The sequence below is a fragment of the Papio anubis genome, chromosome 5, assembly GCF_008728515.1.
Source record: "Papio anubis isolate 15944 chromosome 5, Panubis1.0, whole genome shotgun sequence".
NCBI lineage: Eukaryota > Metazoa > Chordata > Mammalia > Primates > Cercopithecidae > Papio > Papio anubis.
Window position 1 is genome coordinate 133,824,546 of NC_044980.1, and position 19,162 is coordinate 133,843,707.

The 19,162-nt window shown below is 42.8% G+C and overlaps 3 protein-coding genes across 3 annotated transcripts; all 3 read left to right on the top strand.

The window, feature by feature from the left end:
• Nucleotides 1–2,317: 2,317 nt before the first annotated feature.
• Nucleotides 2,318–6,762, top strand: PCDHB16 (protocadherin beta 16). The gene has a single exon (XM_009209243.4). It carries the CDS (start codon nt 3,412–3,414, stop codon nt 5,740–5,742), a length of 2,331 nt encoding a protein of 776 aa, XP_009207507.2. The 5' UTR covers nt 2,318–3,411; the 3' UTR covers nt 5,743–6,762.
• A 452-nt stretch (nt 6,763–7,214) lies between these two features.
• On the top strand, nt 7,215–11,275 carry PCDHB10 (protocadherin beta 10). Its single transcript, XM_009209249.4, has one exon. The coding sequence runs from the start codon at nt 8,164–8,166 to the stop codon at nt 10,594–10,596; it is 2,433 nt and encodes an 810-aa protein (XP_009207513.1). The 5' UTR covers nt 7,215–8,163; the 3' UTR covers nt 10,597–11,275.
• Nucleotides 11,276–13,341: 2,066 nt separating this feature from the next.
• On the top strand, nt 13,342–19,036 carry PCDHB11 (protocadherin beta 11). The gene has a single exon (XM_003919476.5). The coding sequence runs from the start codon at nt 15,721–15,723 to the stop codon at nt 18,112–18,114; it is 2,394 nt and encodes a 797-aa protein (XP_003919525.1). The 5' UTR covers nt 13,342–15,720; the 3' UTR covers nt 18,115–19,036.
• The last annotated feature ends 126 nt before the right edge of the window (nt 19,037–19,162 follow it).

The window sequence follows — 19,162 nt, forward strand, 5'->3', positions numbered from 1 at the left end:
ACCTTATGCCTTTGACAACTCTTCTTAAAAATTATGCTGAAAATATATGTGTATAGCTCATAAATGACTTTATTCTGAAAAAAAGACTCATTATAGCTGAATCAGACATTCTCCAGCATTGCTGTAATAATGCTATTCTTATAGAAATTATAAATTTTTGTTGACTCAGCTGCTGGGTGCATGAGAATCCGTACCTATGTTATGTATTCATTTCCTCTTGCTGCTGTGAAAAATTACCACAAACTTTATTGCTTAAAACAATAAAAATGTACTGTCTTACAATTCTGTAAATCAGAAGTCTAATATGGGTTTTATTAAGCTAAAATCAAGGCATTAGCAGGGGTGCATTCCATTCCTGTGACTCTAGGGGAGAATGCATTTCTTTGTCTTCTCTTTTCTAGATACTGCCCACATTACTTGGCTCACGGCCCCCTTTGTCAATAATCAAAGCCACCAATATTGCATCTTCTCTGACCATTCGTCAATAGTCATAGTTCCCTCTGACCATAGCCAGGAAGTGTTCTGTCACATTCAGATAATACAGGACAACCTCCCCTTTGAAAATTTCTTTTTTCTTCTTGTTTTAGAGATGGGATCTCACTCTGTCACCCAGGCTGGGGTGCAGTGGTTCAATCACAGCTCACTGCAGCCTCAACATGTTAATCATATCTGCAAAGTATCTTTTGCCACGTAAGGTAACCTATTTGCAGATTTGGGAAAATTAGGGAATAGACATCTTTGGTTGGCCATTATACTGTCTACTACCACACATTGGCTGTTTGGCCACAGCACCACCTGTGGCCAAAGGCACGTAAAGGTCTTCATACCAGCAGTTTGGGCCTTATTGATTAGATGATTTAACCCAAGGCAAGGAAATTAACAAACTTCCAAAAGTTATTAACAAAAAACATTAAATTGAGAAAGATATTGTGAATCTTTACTGCAATTTAAATTATGAAAACAGAAAACCCAAACAAAAGAATCCAAATCTAATAAGGGACTTTTATCTAGAATATATAAAGAACTCTTGCAATTAAATTATAAAAAGACAAATAACCCAATTAAAATGGGCTAAAATCTAACTAGAGATTTCTTCAAGATAGATATAAAAGTGGCCAATAGACACATGAAAAGGTGCTCAACATCATTAGTCATATGGGAAAGACAAATCAAATGTACAAGATACCACTTCTCACCCACTAGAACGACTATAATCAAAAAGTCAGATAACAAGTATTGGGAGAAAGAAAAATCAAAATCCTAATACACTGTGGGTGAGAATATAAGATGGTGTAGCCACTTCATAAAACAGTTTTGGCAGTTCCTCGAATAAACATAGGATTATCACATGACCCAGAAATTCCACTCTTAAGAAATGAAAACTAGGCTGGGTGCTGTGGCTCATGCCTGTAATCCCAGCACTTTGGGAGGCTGAGGCGTGCAGATCACCTGAGGTCAGGAGTTTGAGACCAGCCTGGCCAACATGGTGAAAACCCGTCTCTACTAAAAATACAAAAATATTAGCTGAGCATAGTGGCAGGCACCTGTAATCCCAGCTACTTGGGAGGCTGAGGCACAAGAATCGCTTGAACCTGAGAGACAGAGGTTGCAGTGAGCTGAGATCATGCCACTGCACTGCAGCCTGGGTGACAGAGCTAGACTCCATCTCAAAAAAAGAAAAAAAAAAATGAAAACATCATCCACATAGACATTTATACATGAATTTCCATAGCAGCATTATTCATAATAACCAAAAAGCTGAAAACAACCCAAATGTCTATGAGCAGATGAACTGATAATCAAAATGTCATATTCTACACAATGGAATATTATTTGGCCAAAAATAGAAATTAAACATTGATAAATGCTACAACTTGGATGAACCTCGAAAGCATTATGCTAAGAGAAAGAAGCCAGCCAAAAAAAGTCCAAATGTTATATTATTCCATAATATGAAGATCCAGAATAGGAAACTCCATGGAGACAAATAATAGATCAATGGTTTCTCAAGGCTGGGCACAGGAGGGATGAGGGAATTGGTGGGGGGTAAGGAGTAATAGCTGAAGGATACAGAGTTATTCTGAGGTGATTAAAATGTTCTAAATTGTGATGATGGATGCACAACTCTGAATATATCATAAGCCAAGAATCATATATTTTATTGATTTATTTATTTTTGAGACAGAGTCTTGCTTTGTCACCTAGGCAGGAGTGCATTGGTGTGATATCGGCTCACTGCAACCTCCACTTCCTGGATTCTCCTGCCTCAGCTTCCCAAGATAATTTTTGTATTTTTAGTAGAGATGGGGCTTCACTATGTAGGCCAGGCTGGCCTCGAACTCCTGACTTCGTGATCTGCCTGCCTCAGGCTCCCAAAGCGCTGGGATTACAAGTATAAGACACTGCACCTGTCCTGAATCATATATTTCAAATGGGTAGATTGTATTTTTTAAAATTTTCGTGGGTACTTAGTAGATGCATATATTTAAGGGTGGATTGTATTGTATGTATTTAATTGTATCTCAGTATATCTGATTTTTAAGTAGAATAAAAGAGAAATTATTCTTGTCATGATAAAAACAATTCAAAATTGTGGCAGGCCCAACCTTGACATCTGCTTATTTGGGAAGTCATTTTCCAATAATTTGAAAGTTGTAAAAACTCACAGTTCTCAGACCTAGGTGATAAAGAGGAAGTAAATTACTCTCTAATAAAGCATTGGTTAACTATCCTCTTTAGAACTACTACTGATTGCAATGTTGTAGTTTCTATGTATAGTGCCTGTAATACGTAGAATGACAAATATGTGGTTGTGAAATTGTTCCCATGTCACTTCAGAAACATTTTGTTTATGATATTTTGGGCTGGATGATTCAAAAGGAGAGAAACATTATGCTCCTAAGTGTATATTTCTTCTCAACTTAAATGTTAATTTCAATTTAAACATTTCATTTAATCATTAACAACCCAACAGCATTAAACAGTCAATAACATGTGACTGTTTGCTCCTTGTACTCCTCCCTGTACAACAACATCACAGCGCTCCATCTGTACACACAAAAGACACATGAAAATAGGACTCAGCGTTTCGTATTGCATAGCTTATTCAGTACGTTTAAAATAATTTTGCCGCCAGTTTCAAACCAGAAAATATGACTCAGTGAGAACGCGTGGTGGCGCTGCAGGTTAAGATGATGGAAAATAGAATTGCCCATGCCGCTCCAGGGTCCAGCAAACCGTTTCCCAAAGCCTGGAAACAAAAGAATAGCGGAGCCAGAGGAAACCCGAATGTGAAACCTCTTTAAGACACCACTGGGCCGCTTGGTTCTGACATTCTGGACTGCAAAACCGTGCTACTAGGATCCTGGGGATACGTGAAGCCTCTGTGAACCAACTTTTCAAGAAAAAGCAATGGAGATTGGACGGATGCACAGTCGGAGACAAAGGCAAGTCCTTGTTTTCTTTGTTTTGCTGAGCTTGTCTGGGGCTGGCGCCGAGTTGGGGTCCTATTCCGTAGTGGAAGAAACGGAGAGAGGCTCTTTTGTGGCAAATCTAGAGAAAGACCTGGGGTTGGGGTTGACAGAGATGTCCACCCGCAGGGCCAGGATCATTTCCCAGGGGAATAAACAGCATTTGCAGCTCAAGGTTCAAACTGGGGATCTGCTCACAAATGAGAAGCTAGATCGAGAGGAGCTATGCGGTCCCACTGAGCCTTGCATACTACATTTCCAAGTGTTAATGGAAAAACCTTTAGAAATATTTCAGGCTGAACTGAGGGTGATAGATATAAATGACCATTCTCCCATATTCACTGAAAAGGAAATTATTCTAAAAATACCGGAAAATAGTCCTCTAGGAACTGAGTTTCCTCTGTATCATGCTTTGGACTCTGACGTAGGAAGCAATAATGTTCAAAACTATAAAATCAGCCCAAATTCCCATTTTGGGATTCTAACCAAAGAACGCACTGATGGCAGGAAATACCCTGAGCTAGTATTGGATAAAGAGCTGGATCGGGAGGAGGAGCCTCAACTAAGGTTAACCCTGACAGCGCTGGATGGCGGCTCTCCACCGCGATCTGGAACTGCTCAGGTTCACATTGAAGTGGTGGACATCAATGATAATGCCCCTGAGTTTGAGCAGCCCATCTACAAAGTGCGGATTCCAGAGAACAGCTCCCTTGGCTCCCTGGTTGCCACCGTCTCCGCCAGGGATTTAGACAGCGGAGCCAACGGAAAAATATCATACTCACTCTTTCAGCCTTCAGAGGATATTAGTAAAATGTTGGAGGTAAATGCTATGACAGGGGAAATTCGACTGAGAAAACAAGTAGATTTCGAAGCGGTTACGTCTTATGAAGTGCACATCAAAGCCACAGATGGAGGAGGTCTTTCAGGAAAGTGCACTCTTCTCCTGCAGGTGGTGGACGTGAATGACAATCCCCCACAGGTGACCATGTCTGCACTCACCAGCCCCATCCCAGAGAACTCGCCTGAGATTGTAGTTGCTGTTTTCAGCGTTTCAGATCCTGACTCCGGAAACAATGGGAAGACGATTTCCTCCATCCAGGAAGACCTTCCCTTTCTTCTAAAACCTTCAGTCAAGAACTTTTACACCTTGGTAACAGAGAGAGCACTCGACAGAGAAGCAACAGCTGAATATAATATCACCCTTACCGTCACAGATATGGGGACTCCAAGGCTGAAAACGGAGCACAACATAACAGTGCAGATATCAGATGTTAATGACAACGCCCCCGCTTTCACCCAAACCTTCTACACCTTCTTCGTCCGCGAAAACAACAGCCCCGCCCTGCACATCGGTAGTGTCAGCGCCACAGACAGAGACTCAGGCACCAACGCCCAGGTCACCTACTCGCTGCTGCCGCCGGAGGACCCGCACCTGCCCCTCTCCTCCCTGGTCTCCATCAACGCGGACAACGGCCACCTGTTCGCCCTCCGGTCGCTGGACTACGAGGCCCTGCAGGCCTTCGAGTTCCACGTGGGCGCCGCAGACCGCGGCTCCCCGGAGCTGAGCAGCGAGGCGCTGGTGCGCGTGCTGGTGCTGGATGCCAACGACAACTCGCCCTTCGTGCTGTACCCGCTGCAGAACGGCTCTGCTCCCTGCACCGAGTTGGTGCCCCGGGCGGCCGAGCCGGGCCACCTGGTGACCAAGGTGGTGGCGGTGGACGGCGACTCGGGCCAGAACGCCTGGCTGTCGTACCAGCTGCTCAAGGCCACGGAGCCCGGGCTGTTCGGCGTGTGGGCGCACAATGGCGAGGTTCACACCGCCAGGCTGCTGAGCGAGCGCGACGCGACCAAGCACAGGCTGGTGGTGCTGGTCAAGGACAATGGCGAGCCTCCGCGCTCGGCCACCGCCACTCTGCATGTGCTCCTGGTGGGCGGCTTCTCCCAGCCCTATCTACCACTCCCAGAGGCGGCCCCCGCCCAGGCCCAGGACGACTGGCTCACGGTCTACCTGGTGGTGGCGTTGGCCTCGGTCTCGTCGCTCTTCCTCTTCTCGGTGCTCCTGTTCGTGGCAGTGAGACTGTGCAGAAGGAGCAGGGCGGCCTCAGTGGGTCGCTGCTCGGTGCCCGAGAGCCCCTTTCCAGGGCATCTGGTGGACGTGAGCGGCACCGGGACCCTATCCCAGAGCTACCAGTACGAAGTGTGTCTGACAGGAGGCTCAGAAGCAAATGAGTTCAAGTTCCTGAATCCGATTATCCCCAACTTCCCTCCTTAGGGCACTGGGAAAGAAATAGATTACTATTCCACCCTTCACAATAGCTTTGGATTTAATTCTTGATAGGAATCCATTTGATAAATTATTTAACTTCTTAAGATTGTCTTGTTGATTAAATTGTTCATGCTCACCACCACCAATAAGGTGTTATTTTTCTCTGATTGATTGTTAGTTCAAATTATATTGTTAATTTCAGTTTTTCTTTTCCTTATATTTACCCCAAAGGGGTGTTGCATATGGAATCCCAATTAACAAAATAGACTTTATCTTCAAAATTGATATAATTTAAAATTTTTCCGTCTTTTTAATTTATTTACTTCCTATTCATTTTTTGCTCCATTTTTCATGTTAGTTCTCAGTTTCCTAGAACCTCAAGTATTAAAATAACCTGTTGCATGTATTAGGCATATTTCCTATGTTACATTTCTTTTGTCTATTTTCCTTTCAAAATTGGTATTCTTGTTGGGTTCAAGCTAAATTTTCATTATAATACTTTTTAAAGTTCCTTCCTTCCCTCCTTCCTTCCCTCCTTCCTTCCCTCCTTCCTTCCTTCCTTCCTTCCTTCCTTCCTTCCTGAGACACGGTCTTACTCTGTCACCCAGGCTGGAGTTCAGTGGCACAATCTTGACTCACTGCAACCTCTGCCTCCTGGGCTCAAGGGATCCTCCCACCTTAGCCTCCCAAGTAGCTTGGACTACAGGTGCATGCCACCATGCCTGGCTAATCTTTTGCAGAGATGGGATTTGGCCAGGTTGTCCAGGCTGATCTTGAACTCCTGGGCTCAAGCCATCCTCCTTCCTCAGCCTCCCAAAATTCTGGGATTACAGGCATGAGCCAATGTGCCCATCCAAAGTTTTATGGTTTTTTTTGAGATGGAGTCTCGTAAAGTTACCTTTTGAAAAAATGTTCAATTTTCCCTGTATTGATATCAACCTAAATAATATATAATATTCCTGTTGTGATATGAGAAATCTTCAACCAGCCTTATCTAAAAATAAAAAGAGAAGCCATTGTGAGACATTGAGTATGTGTAAATGTGTTTGTGTTTGTAGCCAAAAGGCAAAGGTATTATGTAAAAATATTTAATAATTTATTGTTTCTATTTCTGAATTAAAAAATCGAAGGTCCCTGTTATATCTTTAAAGGCTAACAACTCAGTCTCATTAAGTTGGAAAAAAAGCAACTTATCAAGGAGACATTTATATGGTTTGGCTTGTATATTCATCATAGTATATATTGGTGGTATCTAGCCCTTTCTCTGTAAAACATCCCTATGTTTAATCTGTATTTCTTACTTATTATGTGAAAAATTGAGTTTCTTTCTAGATATTAGCCCTTTGAATAAAATTCTGTGTGAGTCAGATTTAATAATTTGTTCTCACTTTCAATAGTGTTAGGATAAGTGTTAGTTTGGTCTGTTCTTTACCTCCCCTTATTTGGTTCAGAGAAATTAGGGCCTACTAGATTTCCATTAAAAGGGACCTGAAAATAAAAGCCAGTCCCTTCTTTAACTCTGCAAGTTATTTTAAAGCTAATATAAGAAAAAAAATTGCAAAGTATGAACAAATTAAAGAAAATAATTTTCAAATAGCACAGTTTGAAAGGCACTGAATATTGTTTCATGTCTTACTAGAGTTTATTTTATGCACGCCTTAATATAGCAAGCATTTAGTGAGTGGCTAATTTGCCAACCAAAGATGACTAAGACAGTTGTTCTCAAGTAGTTCACACATTGATGAGGGGGCAAATTGGCCTGAAACAGAAAGCAATAATATTTATAGAGTAAGCATAGTTGTATACATAAGTTTTAGAGAAGCACAGTGGAGAGACAGCCTAAATGCTTGGTTCTGGACTACAGAGCAGTGATTCTAGTTAGGCAATGTAATGAGATCTTGAAGAAATTAGTTGAAGAAGATGTGAAATAAGATTTTTGTTGATGCTAATTTTTGGTGTTCCTATGCTCAAAGTTTTGGGGAAAGTGAAATCAGTTGTTTTGGTGGTTCCAGAAGGCACCCACAATTTTCCCTTTGTTTGCATAAGAGTTGTGTCAGAGGCGAAAGGCCTAGTACACAGCTAAATGTAACACATAATTGAACAGGGTTACTACTAGAAACATTTTTTCAACTGTTCAATTTTTAACTTTTCTCATGAAGCAATGAAGAATTTTTATGTAGACAAACACAAAAATTGGGCACAGCCATTTGACTGTATTGGAAGCCACAAGGTGGCGCTGCAGGCTAAAGAGATGGAGGAACAAAATTGACCAGAATGCTACGGAAGTCCTTGACAAAAAGGAAATATCGAGACAGATGGGCTGAGAAGAAAAGCTGTCGAGCCCCCGATTGGGAAAGGAAAAATTAAAAATCCTAAATCTCTGCTACACATAAGTCTGGGTTTGCGCTTGCTATTTGTGCTGGGGCAATGCGATTGAGACTGACATTGAGGAAAGAAGCAGCTATGGAGGCCAGGGAATTCAGCTTCCCAAGACAAAGGCAAGTCCTGTTTCTTTTTCTTTTTTGGGGAGTGTCCTTGGCAGGTTCTGGGTTTAGACGTTATTCGGTGACTGAGGAAACAGACAGAGGATCCTTTGTGGTCAATCTGGCAAAAGATCTGGGACTAGCAGAGGGGGAACTGGCTGCAAGGGGAACCAGGGTGGTTTCTGATGATAACAAACAATACCTGCTCCTGGATTCACACACTGGGAATTTGCTCACAAATGAGAAACTGGACCGAGAGAAGCTGTGTGGCCCTAAAGAGCCCTGTATGCTGTATTTCCAAATTTTAATGGATGATCCCTTTCAGATTTACCGGGTTGAGCTGAGAGTTAGGGATATAAATGATCACTCGCCAGTGTTTCAGGACAAAGAAACAGTCTTAAAAATATCAGAAAATACTGCTGAAGGGACAGTGTTTCGACTAGAAAGAGCACAGGATCCAGATGGAGGACCTAACGGCATCCAAAACTACACGATCAGCCCCAACTCTTTTTTCCATGTTAAAATTGGTGGCAGTGATGAAGGCATGATATATCCAGAGCTAGTGTTGGACAAAGCACTGGATCGGGAGGAGCAGGGAGAGCTCAGCTTAACCCTCACAGCGCTGGATGGTGGGTCTCCACCCAGGTCTGGGACCTCCACTATAGGCATTGTGGTCTTGGACGTCAATGACAATGCCCCACAGTTTGCCCAGGCTCTGTATGAGACCCAGGCTCCAGAAAACAGCCCCATTGGGTTCCTTATTGTTAAGGTATCGGCAGAAGATATAGACTCTGGAGTTAACGCGGAAGTATCCTATTCATTTTTTGATGCCTCAGAAAATATTCGAACAACCTTTCAAATCAATCCTTTTTCTGGGGAAATCTTTCTCAGAGAATTGCTTGATTATGAGTTAGTAAATTCTTACAAAATAAATATACAGGCAATGGACGGTGGAGGCCTTTCTGCAATATGTAGGGTTTTGGTGGAAGTATTGGACACCAACGACAATGCCCCTGAACTCATTATATCATCACTTTCCAACTCTGTTGCTGAGAATTCTCCTGAGACGGTACTGGCTGTTTTTAAGATTAATGACAGAGACTCTGGAGAAAATGGAAAGATGGTTTGCTACATTCAAGAGAATCTGCCATTCCTACTAAAACCTTCTGTGGAGAATTTTTACATCCTAATGACAGAAGGCGCGCTGGACAGAGAGAGCAGAGCTGAGTACAACATCACTATCACCATCACTGACTTGGGGACACCCAGGCTGAAAACGGAGCACAACATAACTGTGCTGGTCTCCGACGTCAATGACAACGCCCCCGCCTTCACCCACACCTCCTACACCCTGTTCGTCCGCGAGAACAACAGCCCCGCCCTGCACATCGGCAGCGTCAGCGCCACAGACAGAGACTCAGGCACCAACGCCCAGGTCACCTACTCGCTGCTGCGGCCCCAGGACCCGCACCTGCCCCTCCCCTCCCTAGTCTCCATCAACGCGGACAACGGCCACCTGTTCGCCCTCCGGTCGCTGGACTACGAGGCCCTGCAGGCGTTCGAGTTCCGCGTAGGCGCCACAGACCGCGGCTCCCCGGCGCTGAGCAGCGAGGCACTGGTGCGCGTGCTGGTGCTGGACGCCAACGACAACTCGCCCTTCGTGCTGTACCCTCTGCAGAACGGCTCCGCGCCCTGCACAGAGCTGGTGCCCCGGGCGGCCGAGCCCGGCTACCTGGTGACCAAGGTGGTGGCAGTGGACGGCGACTCGGGCCAGAACGCCTGGCTGTCGTACCAGCTACTCAAGGCCACGGAGCCCGGGCTGTTCGGTGTGTGGGCGCACAATGGCGAGGTTCACACCGCCAGGCTGCTGAGCGAGCGCGACGCGGCCAAGCACAGGCTGGTGGTGCTGGTCAAGGACAATGGCGAGCCTCCGCGCTCAGCCACCGCCACGCTGCACGTGCTGCTGGTGGACGGCTTCTCCCAGCCCTACCTGCCTCTCCCAGAGGAGGCCCCGGCCCAGGCCCAGGCCGACTCGCTCACCGTCTACCTGGTGGTGGCGTTGGCCTCGGTGTCGTCGCTCTTCCTCTTGTCGGTGCTCCTGTTCGTGGCGGTGCGGCTGTGCAGGAGGAGCAGGGCGGCCTCTGTGGGTCGCTGCTCGGTGCCCGAGGGCACCTTTCCAGGGCATCTGGTGGACGTGAGCGGCGCTGGGACCCTGTCCCAGAGCTACCAGTATGAGGTGTGTCTGACGGGAGGCCCCGGAACCAGTGAATTCAAGTTCTTGAAACCAATTATTTCGGATATTCAGACACAGGGCCCTGGGAGGAAAGGTGAACAAAATTCCACCTTCCGAAATAGCTTTGGATTTAATATTCAGTAAAGTCTGTTTTTAGTTTCATGTACTTTTGGTGTGTTGCATAGCCATGTTTCCATTAGTTTACTTTTAAATCTCAAATTTAAGTTATTATGCAACTTCAAGCATTATTTTCCAGTAGTATATCCCTGTGATTTTACAATGTTTCATCTTTTTTTTTTGCATTAATAACAACTAGGTTTAGTGTAATTAGTATATTTTCTAAATGATAGTGTTAAGATTTTAATTCTTTCCAACTGCCCAAGGAATTAATTACTATTATATCTCATCACAAAAATCTGAAGTTTTGATTCATTTCAGAGCTTGCATCCCATGATTCTAATCGCTTCTGTCTATAGTGTACTTGCTCTATTTAAGGCATATCTACATTTCCAAACTCATTCTAACATTCTATATATTCGTGTTTGAAAACCATGTCATTTATTTCTAAATCATGTATTTAAAAAGAAATATTTCTCTACTACTATGCTCATGACAAAATGAAACAAAGCATATTGTGAGCAATATTGAACATCAATAATACCCTTAGTTTATATACTTATTATTTTATGTTTAAGCATGGTACTTTCACTTGGCCAATATTTTCTTATGTTAACTTTTGCTGATGTATAAAACAGACTATGCCTTGTAATTGAAATAAAATTACAATCTGCATGAAAATAAATACAAATAAAACATTTTAAAATTTGTGTTTGAGATTGCTGGAGATATTCATTTTTATGTTGCAAATTTATTTTAAATACCAAATTTTTAATAATAAAGAGGAACTAAGGGTTAGAATGAAAAACAAGTTTCATTAGTTTTTTTTTTTTACTATATGTTAAATATATACTATATATAACTAACATTTTATAGTTTTCTAAATTAGCTGTTCTGCCAGTCCCTTACCACAGTGTGGTTTCTTCTTGACTTGATCTCAATATTTATAAATAATATGTTTATACTACTATATCTTGACATTGTTTTGTATTTGAACCATTTCTTTCTATAATAGAAAAGCATTTAGCTTTCTTATTTCCAAACTAGCAAACATATACAAACATTGCAAATTGTTTTTCTCCTATTCTCCCAATATAGATGCCACAGTTTCTTAGTTAAATTAGTAGTTAGTATCTATATTGCTGTGTGCTTCAGAATATGCATTTGTGTACTGTACTATAATTAAATTTCCTTACTTGAAAAGTATGGTTCCTAGAGTTCATAATTGTTATCTCATACTTGCATTATTTTCTATGTACTTCTATTGTTTTTTTTCCCATATCTTTCATTTGAATGTATTTTCTCCTTAAAAATATTCCAATTTTTAAGATACTCTGTCAATGACATTTATTTTCAGGAGCTCTTTCAACCTGAATTTCCTCTGTTTCATTTAGACTGGTTCATCTATATACTGTTACCCTGGGACTTCTTTCCCTTCAGTACTTTCCTTCATGAGTCTCCTTTTACAAGGTCCAGTATACTCTTCTTTCTTAGTTTACTCTCTTATTCAGCTGGCACACATCTCTCAAGGCCTTCATATAAATGAATGCAGAAGAGATTTTTTAAAATTGTCTCCTTATATTGTGAAGACATCTTTTTTGTTTGTTTTCATTTGCTTGATAGTTTGACTGGGTATAAAATTCTAGTTTGAAAATAATTTTCCATCAGATTTTGAAAGCTGAAACTGTTTCTTTTACTCATTGCATGTCGAGTTCCTTTTCAAAAGACTGACTTGATTTTGATTCCACCTCTCTTTGTTCCTTCTCTCTTACCTCCTTCCCTGGAAGCCCTGAAAAACTTTTTCCTGGTATTCTGAAAAGACCTTAATATAGGCATTCTATTTATTAATCTGGCCATGCAGGCATACCCTGTTAACATACAGACTCTCACTGTAAGTTCTGAGAAATTTTCTTGTTATGTTTTAGTAATAATTTATCCATTGAGTTTTCTACAGTCTCACTTTAACCAGAATCTCATTAAATATTGCACCTCCTGCATTGATTTTTCTGAGACTCTAAATTATAATTTTTTTCTTCTTTTCCATCTCTTGTTCTACTTATTAGACAATTCATGTAGTCATCTAATCTTCATATTTAAGTTTTTCTTTTTGGATAACAAATATTTATTTTTAAGAACTCTTTTGGTTTTTCATGACATATTACAAATTTGCAAATGTAAATCTTCTTTCACCTATAATTAATCTATTTATTCTTTAAAAATGCATTATATAGTAAGAGTTATTATTATACCTATTTTAAACTTGCAAGTGAATCAAAGGGAAGAATTTGCCTAAGGCTATATAGCTAGTAAGGGGCACTTAAGCCCTAAGCTATTCTTTGTCTTCCAGATATGAATATGTACTTGATAGGGTTACTGTTAACATTAACTAGGTAAATACATATGAGGCACTAGAATAATGAACTTAGAATAAGTCAATAAGTGTTAGCTCTTTCTACATTTTGTTTCTCTGGGGATATTAATCAGACATTTTAAAAGGCTTTCTTGGCCGGGCGCGGTGGCTCAAGCCTGTAATCCCAGCACTTTGGGAGGCCGAGACGGGCGGATCACGAGGTCAGGAGATCGAGACCATTCTGGCTAACACGGTGAAATCCCGTCTCTACTAAAAAAAACAAAAATCTAGCCGGGCGTGGTGGCAGTTGCCTGTAGTCCCAGCTACTCGGAAGGCTGAGGCAGGAGAATGGCGTGAACCCGGGAGGCGGAGCTTGCAGTGAGCCGAGATCCCGCCACTGCACTCCAGCCTGGGCAACAGAGCGAGACTCCGTCTCAAAAAAAAAAAAAAAGGCTTTCTTTTGTTTTCTGAATTATATCTACTGCCTCCTGTTGCTTTTTGTGTGTGGCGGTAGTATTACAGTTTTGGTCTTTCTATTTCATGTAAGCATTTTCTCAAAAGTCTTGTGATCTTTGGCTATCTTGTTATATATATGAATGATGACACAGCAAATGCTGACAGTCAACCCTTCATGAGTATTGACGACAGGGCTTCACTCTAATGTAACCATGATAGGATAGAGCTGCTACCTTGGGAAACCCCCACATATCAGTACATATAAGTCTTTATCTGCACCTTTCATATTCCCCGGGATAGAATTCTACAATATTCAATGTTCTGGGGTTTGATGGAGAAGACGTCAGGCATATATCTTGTGTCCTACAATCTGAGAGTATCATGGTGAGGAGTCTCACTATACAGAAGGCAGTGTTTTGCCTAATCTCCTTATCTTTAGTTTCATACCTCCTACTTTCACTCAGTTCTGCCTGGGGTTTCCAAGACTGGAGATAGTATAATTTCTCCAGAATATAATCTAATTTCTCCAGAGTATAAGCTTTCCATTCTCTGGCTCTCAGTTATTTTCTAGTCTCTGTATGGCGGCTAAAAGACCACAGAATTCAACTATCCAGTATACATACTTTCAACTGATAACTTCTTTTTAAAGGCCTTACTTGACTTCAGCCTTCTTATACACCTGGGTCCTCCAAGTTTGGTACCTATTAGGATTATACAGGGAAAACCCAGCAGTTTATTTTTAATATCTCCAATGCAGGAACTTTATTTTAGACATTTCTTGGAACTGTTGTTAATTGTTCTTTCATCTGCTTCCTATCATCAGATAATTTGTGTATTCACTTATGTATTCTTAGTCTTTGTGAGTTCATACCTTTTGTTAATTTTCTGTCATTTTAGAGGAGGTTAAGAAGAAGGAAGGATAATTGTATAGTCAATCCACATACTATTCAATTTCTACTCTTCTGCACTGATAATTTTTCAACCATGTGTCTAGTTCACATTTTTACGAATGTAATTTGAAATTAGCATTTTTTTAAAAATGCAGACTTCTTAGATATCCTACATTCTTCAGAGTATTTTGAGATGTCTAATAGTGGATACCATTGGCAGGTTCCAAGCACCTATTCCAACCATCTCCCTCATTATGTAGCAGCCATGCACTTCGGCTAGGATTGAAACCACCTCACGTTTAAGGGGTAATTTCTGACTGGATTAAAACAAAGGGCCAAAGATGGAGTCTTTAGATTCTGGGACTACAATCTCTACCTTTAATCCTATACATCTTGAGACACTGATTTCTTCAGTAACAGGCTGAAGTGCTCTCAATTGGGCTAATCAGAATGAAGGCTAAGATTTTGTTCTATTATTGAGGAAGAAAATCTCTTCAGCTTCTTGAGCTGAAAAACAAAGCAGATAGCCATAATTGTTGCTGGAATAAATCTTGGGAAACTGAGGGAGGCCAGTCTTAGAAATAAGCCTGCTTTAAATGAAACTAACATGTTTGTGCACTTATTATTTTTTGAGAAGCTGGAACTAAATCAAGGATTCTCATAATGTGTTCTACTCCCAATATCGTACTTTACTTTCTCGCAGTTCACAATTCTTTGCTACCAAGGAAATCTAAATGAATGCCTTCTTGTGCTATCATAACTATCAAAGTATGTCCCATCTCATGGTTAATCCAGTTTCATATCAAATATGAGAGGACTTCTAAAATGACCCATGTATACTTTGCATTTTCATTACCACCTAAGGAAAGTCAAGTAGTGATAGAATTTTGTACAGCTTAATAATATTATTGTTGTTTTATGTTTCCAATCTTCTCAGAAAGATTACAAACCATTGGGGTCCAGGAATCACATCTTGTATTTCTGTATTCACCACAACTAAGCATGTTTGGCTGTGTGGAGAGTAGGGAAAGGTAAATGCTTTAAGATGAATATTAACAGCATATCAAACTAAAGAGAATATGAAATAATTATTATAGAAGATGCGATATATTTGTAATCACTTGAACACGATGAATAAAACAATGTTTGTTTCCGGAGGACATATAAGTGAATGGAATTTAGGTAGCTTTCACCAAACTGTGAAAATCTATGGAGACACTTGGTGGCGCTGCAGGATAATATCGTGAAAAATAAATTGACCGGATGGTGTTGTGAACACTGATAACCAGTGCACACAGAGAAGCAGAAGACAGAAAGAACAAGCCTTCAAGAGGGTGACTTAGAAGCCATTCAACAGGGTTAAAATCCTTAGACCATAGAGGATTTCGTGGACAAGTCAGAGACACGTTCCCCAGAACTGAAGCCATTCTTCAAGAAGCCTACAAGAAAGGAGCTATGGAGAACGGAAGAGCATGCACTCAGCAGATAAGGCAAGTCCTGCTTCTCTTTGTTTTGCTGGGAATGTCTCAGGCGGGCTCTGAACCTGGGAGCTTTTCTGTGGCAGAGGAAATGCAGAGCGGGAGTTTTGTAGGCAATCTGGCAAAGGACCTGGGGCTGAAGGTGAGAGAACTGTCCTCACGGGGGGCTCAGGTGGTCTCTAATGATAAGAAACAGCGTTTGCAGCTGGACATAAACACTGGGGATTTGCTCTTAAGTGAAACACTAGACAGGGAGGAGCTCTGCGGTTCCATTCAGCCTTGTGTGCTACATTTCCAGGTGTTAATGAAAAACCCCACGCAGTTTTTACAAATTGAGCTTCAGGTCAGGGATATAAATGATCACTCTCCCATCTTCTTGGAAAAACAAATGCTCCTAGAAATCCCAGAGAACAGTCCTGTTGGTGCTGTGTTCTTACTAGAAAGTGCGAAGGATTTAGATGTAGGAATCAATGCTGTAAAAAGCTACACAATAAGCCCCAACTCTCATTTTCACATTAAAATGAGAGTCAATCCAGACAATAGGAAATACCCCGAGTTAGTTCTGGACAGGGCACTGGATTATGAAGAGCGCCCGGAGCTCAGTTTCATCCTCACTGCTCTGGATGGCGGGTCCCCTCCCAGGTCTGGAACTGCCTTGGTCAAAGTGGTGGTTGTGGACGTTAATGACAACTCCCCTGAATTTGAGCAGGCTTTTTATGAGGTGAAGATTCCAGAGAATAGCATCCTTGGCTCGCTGGTTTTGACTGTCTCAGCTTGGGATTTAGACTCTGGAACAAATGGTGAAATATGCTACACTTTATCCCATGCTTCAGAAGATATTCGCAAGACATTTGAAATTAATCAAAAGTCTGGAGACATTACTTTAACAGCACCTTTGGATTTTGAAACGATTGAATCATACTCAATAATCATTCAAGCCACAGATGGGGGAGGACTGTTTGGAAAATCTACAGTCAGAATTCAGGTGATGGATGTAAATGACAATGCTCCTGAAATCACTGTGTCATCAATTACCAGTCCAATCCCAGAAACTGCGCCAGAGACCGTGGTTATGGTTTTTAGTATCCAAGATATAGACTCTGGGGACAACGGAAGAATTGTTTGTTCCATCCCGGAAGACCTCCCATTCGTGCTAAAATCTTCAGTTGAGAATTATTACACGTTGGAAACAGAGAGACCACTGGACAGAGAGAGCACAGCCGAGTACAATATCACCATCACCGTCACTGACTTGGGGATACCCAGGCTGAAAACGGAGTACAACATAACCGTGTTGGTCTCCGACATCAATGACAACGCCCCTACCTTCACCCAAACCTCCTACACCTTGTTCGTCCGCGAGAACAACAGCCCCGCCCTGCACATCGGCAGCGTCAGCGCCACAGATAGAGACTCGGGCACCAATGCGCAGGTCACCTACTCGCTGCTGCCGCCCCAGGACCCGCACTTGCCCCTCGCCTCCCTGGTCTCCATCAACACAGACAATGGCCACCTGTTTGCCCTCAGGTCGCTGGACTACGAGGCCCTGCAGGCCTTCGAGTTCCGCGTGGGCGCCACAGACCGCGGCTCCCCGGCGCTGAGCAGCGAGGCGCTGGTGCGCGTGCTGGTGCTGGACACCAACGACAACTCGCCCTTCGTGCTGTACCCGCTGCAGAACGGCTCCGCTCCCTGCACCGAGCTGGTGCCCCGGGCGGCCGAGCCCGGTTACCTGGTGACCAAGGTGGTGGCAGTGGACGGCGACTCGGGCCAGAATGCCTGGCTGTCGTACCAGCTGCTCAAGGCCACGGAGCCCGGGCTGTTCGGTGTGTGGGCGCACAATGGCGAGGTGCGCACCGCCAGGCTGCTGAGCGAGCGCGACGCAGTCAAGCATAGGCTGGTGGTGCTGGTCAAGGACAATGGCGAGCCTCCGCGCTCAGCCACCACCACGTTGCAAGTGCTCCTGGTGGACGGCTTCTCCCAGCCCTACCTGCCTCTCCCAGAGGAGGCCCCGGCCCAGGCCCAGGCCGACTCGCTCACCGTCTACCTGGTGGTGGCCTTGGCCTCGGTGTCTTCGCTCTTCCTCTTGTCGGTTCTCCTGTTCGTGGCGGTGCGGCTGTGCAGGAGGAGCAGCGCGGCCTCTGTGGGTCGCTGCTCGGTGCCCGAGGGCCCCTTTCCAGGGCATCTGGTGGACATGAGCGGCACCGGGATCCTGTCCCAGAGCTACCAGTATGAGGTGTGTCTGACAGGAGGCTCCGGGACAAATGAATTCAAGTTCCTAAAACCGATTATCCCTAATATCCAGGCAAAAGGTCCTGGGAAGAATAGTGAAGAAAACCCCACCTTTCGAAATAGCTTTGAATTTAATTTTTAGTAAGAATACTATTTACATTTTCATGTACTTTTTTAGTTTTATAGAACCATATCAATATTATTTAATTTAAAACTAGTTACATTATTATGCAATACAACTAATCGTATTTTTAATTTTTTCTTTTCATTCCCCACTTTTTTTCTTTTTTTTGACCTAGTCTCGTTCTGTCACCCTGGCTGGAGTGCAGTGGTGTGATCTCAGCTCACTGCAACCTCCGCCTTTCGGGTTCAAGCAGTTCTCCTGCCTCAGCCTCCCGAGTAGCTGGCATTACAGGCGCCCACCACCACGCCCGGCTAAAATTTTTTTTTTTTTTTTAATCTTTAGTAGACTTGGAGTTTCACCATGTTGGCCAGGCGAGTCTCAAACTCTTGACCTCATGATCCACCCGCCTTGGCCTCCCAAGGTGCTGGGAATACAGGCGTGAGCCACTGCGCGCCCAGCATTTTTTTTTTTTTTTTTTTTTAATACAGAGTCTTAAGCCACCCAGACTGGAGGTCAGTGGCAGGATCTCAGCTCACTGCAACCTCTGCCTCCTGGGCTCAAGCGGTCAGCTCACCTCAGCCTCCAAGTAGCTAGGACTACAGGTGTGCGCCACTGTGCCGGTTACTTTCTGTATTTTTTGTAGAAACGGATCGTCACAACATTTCTTAGGCTGGTCTTTAACTTCTGAGCTCAAGCGATGCAGTCCCCTCAGCCTCCCAAAGTGCTGGGATTACAGGCGGCCAGGCCTATTTTCAATTTTCACTTATTGCATATCGTTGTGAATAACATTGTAAATCCTTTTTATATTAAGTAACAGGTAGTTAATCCATTTCTAATAAATAATTTTAAGGTTTTAATCCTTTCCAAGTGTACAGTAATTTATTGATTATTATTTCTCACTCTAGAACACTGACTTTGATTTTTCTCTTGAGTGTTTTGTTTCGTTTTGTTTTGTTTTTTGAGACAATGTTTCGCCCTTGTCACCCAGGCTGGAGTGCAATGGCGGGGTCTCAAAAAAAAAAAAAAAGAAAGAAAGAAAGAAAGAAAAGAAAAAAAACAGTATTTT

What these genes read in the sequence shown, in the direction of transcription:
- PCDHB16 (XM_009209243.4), top strand. Translation starts at nt 3,412, where the DNA reads ATGGAGATTGGACGGATGCACAGTCGGAGACAAAGGCAAGTCCTTGTT.
- PCDHB10 (XM_009209249.4), top strand. Translation starts at nt 8,164, where the DNA reads ATGCGATTGAGACTGACATTGAGGAAAGAAGCAGCTATGGAGGCCAGG.
- PCDHB11 (XM_003919476.5), top strand. Translation starts at nt 15,721, where the DNA reads ATGGAGAACGGAAGAGCATGCACTCAGCAGATAAGGCAAGTCCTGCTT.